The 5,362-nt window shown below is 35.6% G+C and overlaps 1 protein-coding gene across 1 annotated transcript; it reads left to right on the top strand.

Annotated features, from left to right (window-relative positions):
* The first annotated feature begins 1,228 nt into the window (after window positions 1-1,228).
* Window positions 1,229-2,930, top strand: LOC18507075 (berberine bridge enzyme-like D-2). The gene has a single exon (XM_018117064.2). It carries the CDS (start codon window positions 1,229-1,231, stop codon window positions 2,864-2,866), a length of 1,638 nt encoding a protein of 545 aa, XP_017972553.2. The 3' UTR covers window positions 2,867-2,930.
* The last annotated feature ends 2,432 nt before the right edge of the window (window positions 2,931-5,362 follow it).

Genomic DNA, 5,362 nt, shown 5'->3' with positions numbered 1-5,362 from the left:
TCACCTAAAATGACCTTACTCGGTGAAAGGATAGACGTGGCCGCACGAAGATAAGTAGTACATACTGTTATTGTTAATTCACAACAGAAGCATCAGGCAGAGAAGAAAGCAGAAGCAATAGAGAAAACAGAGAAGCTTGGTTAATATCGAATTGTCATTAACTGAAAAAAGATACATAAATATATACATGAGTTGTTTAACTAACACTTGTACAAAAATATCCAGGTGTTTAACACAACATTAAGGTAAGCATGCAATGCTTACACATTCTAAGAACAAGTATACAGCAGCAAGCAATCTAACTTATCAAACCAGTACAACGAAGCAAAGTGGACACTTGTCCTATACACAGTTAAACAAAATGACATCCAGGCTAGTTTTTATCTCAACACATACTCCCTTGTGAGTCTTCTATGCCTCCTTTTTTCTTGCAGCGGCTAGTTTCTCCACGGCCTTCCTTGCATCCTTGGCCACCAGCTTTTCCACCGCCTTGCCTGCAGTATCCCCCCTTCACCAATTCCCTTTTGTTTTTTTGCCATTATATATGTAGACAATGTAAACGAGTTAAGTTGATTAACTTATTGATGGCCAACTGCATGTTTGTAACATTTTTAACGTGTGTGCTTGTTCTGGAAAGACGTAAGAGAATATTTTATGTTTTCCAGTACACATTAAAAACTTGAGACCGAACATGGGCAGGCCTTGGATTTTCTGCTTTGCCGGCATATAATACAAAGCTTTAATACTTGTTTTATCAGATGGTATAAACAAAATAATATTGAGCCTCACGCAGAGAACTATCTCTCTCACACTAATCTTTTCGATCTATTGAAAAGTTGAATTGAAACCCATTTTGAAACCCCAAAAAGAAACTGTTTATGGTGCAAGCATTGGGGTTTCGGGAGCTAGTCCTTTTGGTGGCCATGAGTTGAGTTATTTCGTTAAATTTCATTCATGTTAGCATTGGTGTATTTCATATCAATTCAACTGCATCAACGCAAGCAGTTTTGTACCATTCAGTTGTTGGTAGCTCTCGAGGGCATAAATAACTATCGAAGAGAGTTTCTGTTCGCAAAACTTTTTAATAGAAAATGCTTTGCCGGCCATGTTAACCACCCTAGTTTTCCATTTTGCTTTATTCATCCTTTTGTCCTCAACGTATACTATGATTCTCCACTTTTCCAATAAAATCCGCAACTGCTCTTCCTGGATCCCCAAGCTAACAGCCATGGTGAAGTTCTATTCTCTACTATTAATCCTCCTCATCATATCCTTTGTTATCCCAGCTCTCTCAGTGTCAGCACCCACTGAGATAATTACCTCTTGTCTTAATCGTCACAATATAAACAACTACACCACTTTCTCTAACATAGAAAATAATGAGTCTTCACTCTACTATAATCTTCTCAACTTTTCCATTCAAAATCTTCGCTTTGCTGAAGCCACAAATCCTAAGCCAATAGCTATTATCTTGCCAGAGAGTAAGGAGCAGCTAATCAACAGTGTCTTGTGTTGTATTGCAGGCCCATGGGAGATTAGAGTAAGGTGCGGTGGACATAACTACGAGGGTACCTCATCGGTAGCCAGCGATGGAGCTCCATTTGTGATAATAGACATGATGAATCTGAACCTTGTTTCGGTGGATTTGGAATCCGAAACAGCATGGGTGGAAGGTGGTGCAACGCTTGGTGAGACATACCACGCTATTGCTGAGTCAAGTAGAATACATGCCTTTTCTGCTGGGTCCTGTCCAACAGTAGGGGCTGGTGGCCATATTGGCGGTGGTGGCTTTGGCTTTTTATCAAGAAAATACGGTCTAGCAGCTGATAATGTGATTGATGCTCTTCTCCTCAACGCAGATGGTGAAATATTAGACAGGCAAGCTATGGGAGAAGATGTTTTTTGGGCTATTAGAGGGGGTGGTGGCGGCTTTTGGGGAATTGTTTACGCATGGAAAGTCAACTTGCTGAAAGTACCACAGACGGTAACCAGCTTCATTGTGTCTAGACCTGGAACAAAAGCCCAGGTGGCCAAGTTAGTAAACAAATGGCAACACGTTGCTCCCAACTTTGAAGGTGACCTGTATTTATCATGCTTTGTGGGTGCTGGCCTACCTGAGACTAAGGCTATGGGCGTATCCGCAACATTTAAAGGCTTCTTCCTAGGTCCAAGAAGGGAAGCCCTTTCAATCCTACGCCGGAGTTTTCCTCAATTGGGTGTTGCCGAGGAAGATTGCAAGGAAACGAGTTGGATTGATTCAGTGCTATTCTTCTCTGGCCTAGCTGATGGAGCCACAGTCTCCGACCTCAAGAACAGGTATTTGCAAGACAAGCACTATTTTAAGGCCAAATCAGACTATGTAAGGAATCCAATTTCCTTAACAGGCATAAGGGCTGCCCTGGACATACTTGACAAGGAACCAAAAGGGTATGTAGTATTAGACCCTTATGGTGGCATCATGAACAACATAAGCAGTGACTCAATTGCTTTTCCTCACAGACAAGGTAATTTGTACACAATACAATACCTGGTGGAGTGGCATGAAGTAGATGGAAACAAAGGCAACGAGTATATTGAATGGATAAGAGGATTTTATACTGCAATGGCAGGCTATGTTTCATGGGGTCCGAGGGCAGCTTATATAAATTACATGGACTTTGACCTCGGAGTGATGGAATTAATTAACACTAGTGTCCCATCTTACGATACCGTCGAGATTGCTAGAGTTTGGGGTGAAAAGTACTTCTTGAACAACTACGACAGGTTGGTTAAAGCCAAGACACTGATTGATCCGAACAACATTTTCAAAAATCAACAGGGGATTCCTCCAGCCACCTCAGTAGGTTTCAAGGCAACTAGTTTCTAGCAATGGAAAGGTTAAACTTGTATTTTAATAGCAAAGAAAATTTGTATCCAAGTGTCCTATATATATATATTATATTGTTGGACTTTCTGGGATAACACCCATGATAGACATGTGGTTTGGCTAAGACTGTTTTGTCCTTTTATTCTGATGAATTAAAAATGATTATATGATAATATGTAGTATTTTAAAGTTACCATATTACCTGATAAAAAGAAATTTCACAAAAGGTTTGAAGTCTTTCACAAAAATTTTAATTACGGTAAGCTAAAAAAATTAAGGTGAAAAATCGAACTCTTCGTTCTCTATACAACTATCATTTTCTCTCCGTTAATGTTAAACTAAGGAAGGTTCTTATATTATGAAAGTGTGGCCATTACTCATTTCAGTAATAGTTTTTTACTTCAAATTTTTTGGAAATCAATAGACTCGTAAAGCGTTGCATACATGTTGCATGTATACATGTTTTTGCTAAAAGTTTGCCTCTAACTAATTCTTGATTATCCCAAAGTCCCCAACCGAATTACCATATATATGTATATGTCTTAATCAATAGAGATGGGCTTCTTGGACTCGACCGTCTCACTCTTATAAGATCAGCTCAATTTGAGTAGGCTCCGGATGCGCCATAGGCTGTCCATAGGTGGATTCTAACGATAAATGTTACAAGGTTTTTCTCATAACACTTGAATCAGAATAAAATATATCATAAACAATTTCCAAATAATCATGGAAATGTTAAAGACTTGTCACCTAGATCTATAAACGAGTTTAGGAACTCAAAGGAGTCATAATGACGTGAACAAATGAGTGAATCGGGTGGTTTCATCTGTCATACCTAAGGATCAGATGAATCAAACACTTTTAGAAAACCGATCAAAATCGACTTGACATAAAGGAGAACCAAACCGATCAAACATAGAATTGGTTTTATTGGTTTGGTTTTGGACTAATGGATCAAAATTTTATCACTTTTTAACAAATTATAATACTAAAACTTATATACAAAGACAAATTGTGAATAAAGTAACTATAGGTATATATAATATATTACTTCATTATATATATAAAATTAATGACACAACTTATATGTTAATTTTTATATCAAAGTTTGTATAAATAATAACTAATTATAAACAATATGTTATAAAAATTAAGACTAACTAAAAAAATTATCATTTGTAATCATATAAATAAAGTCTATTATATGTTACAATAATACTTATGTATAAAATAATTATATGTATATATATAGTATATTACTTTATTATGTGTACATAAAATTTATGACACAACTTATATGTTATAATGTTTTATATCAAAGTTTTTATAAATAATATATAAAGCCCGACCTTATAAAACACTATTCATGATATACATATGATGATAGCATGATTGCATGTTATGAGAGTCTCGAAAAATTTACAAAAGTCGGTATTGTACCTAGAGGTACAACAAAGTTGATTTAATTATCGAACTAGATCAAATAGGAATTTTAAGGTAAAATTAAGAGTGTCACAGTCCAAGGATGACTCAAAATGGTAATTCAGAGTTTGAGGATCAATTTGGAGTCAAATCGAAATTTTCACTATTTAGGGGTAAAATGGTCATTTACCACCTGGGGACAAAATGGTAATTTTAGAAAAGATTTATTTGTCCCCATTTGACTTATTGGAGTATAATTTGGATTATTGGAGTATGATTTGAGGTTTAGAAGTGAAAAATTTTAATTTCGAAATAATTTGGAGTATAGGGGAAAAATGATAATTTTGCCACTATAGGGGCAAAATTGTAATTTTCCACCACTAGGATATTTTTCCGGCACATGGTCTTCCTTTATCCTCATTTTTTACCTTTGACTAATCATGTGATGGAGATAAAATGTTTAAATTTTTAAAATTTTAAAAATGGACCAATAAGAAAATGCCATGTGTCAAGCTTAGGATAATTTAATATTTAATTTAAAAATCTGCATAAATCAGCCCATTATTCTCCAAATATTCGGCCAAGCAAGGAAGAGAGGGAAAGAAAGGAAGAACAAACCCTAGGTGAGGAATTTCAAGAGAAAAAGTGTGGAAAATCAAGGAAAACAAGTGAAAAAGGTAGGATTTTTCAACTTAAACTTGAAATCTATTTTCCTTAAGCATTTCTCCTTATTTTCCATGCTTAAATTACATGTTTTATGATGAATTGTTGGCTGATCAAAATGGGTTAGGAGAGAGAAAGTTGTTAGATTAATTTGATTTTAAGTTATGTTAGTGTTTTTAGTTAGTTTAGCATATTTAGAAACAAAACAATAAGAAAAGAATTTATTTTCTCCCACAACCATTAATGGCCGAATTTACCATGTATGAGTGAGGATGAGTCTGATTTTTATTCTAGGAGAATTGGTTAAGAAATGATGAATTATGAGCCTAGAAAAATAATGGGAATTTTTGGAGCAAAAATATGAATTTTTACCCACTAGGGGTATTTTCGTAATTTGCTACCGAGACTGAT

The sequence above is a fragment of the Theobroma cacao genome, chromosome 3, assembly GCF_053813885.1.
Source record: "Theobroma cacao isolate CCN51 chromosome 3, ASM5381388v1, whole genome shotgun sequence".
In the NCBI taxonomy this organism is placed as follows: Eukaryota; Viridiplantae; Streptophyta; class Magnoliopsida; order Malvales; family Malvaceae; genus Theobroma; species Theobroma cacao.
The sequence above is the reverse complement of the archived record's forward strand: the minus strand, read 5'-3'. Positions and strand labels throughout refer to the sequence as shown.

Coding starts and splice junctions, on each gene's coding strand:
- LOC18507075 (XM_018117064.2), top strand. CDS start 1,229: ATGGTGAAGTTCTATTCTCTACTATTAATCCTCCTCATCATATCCTTT.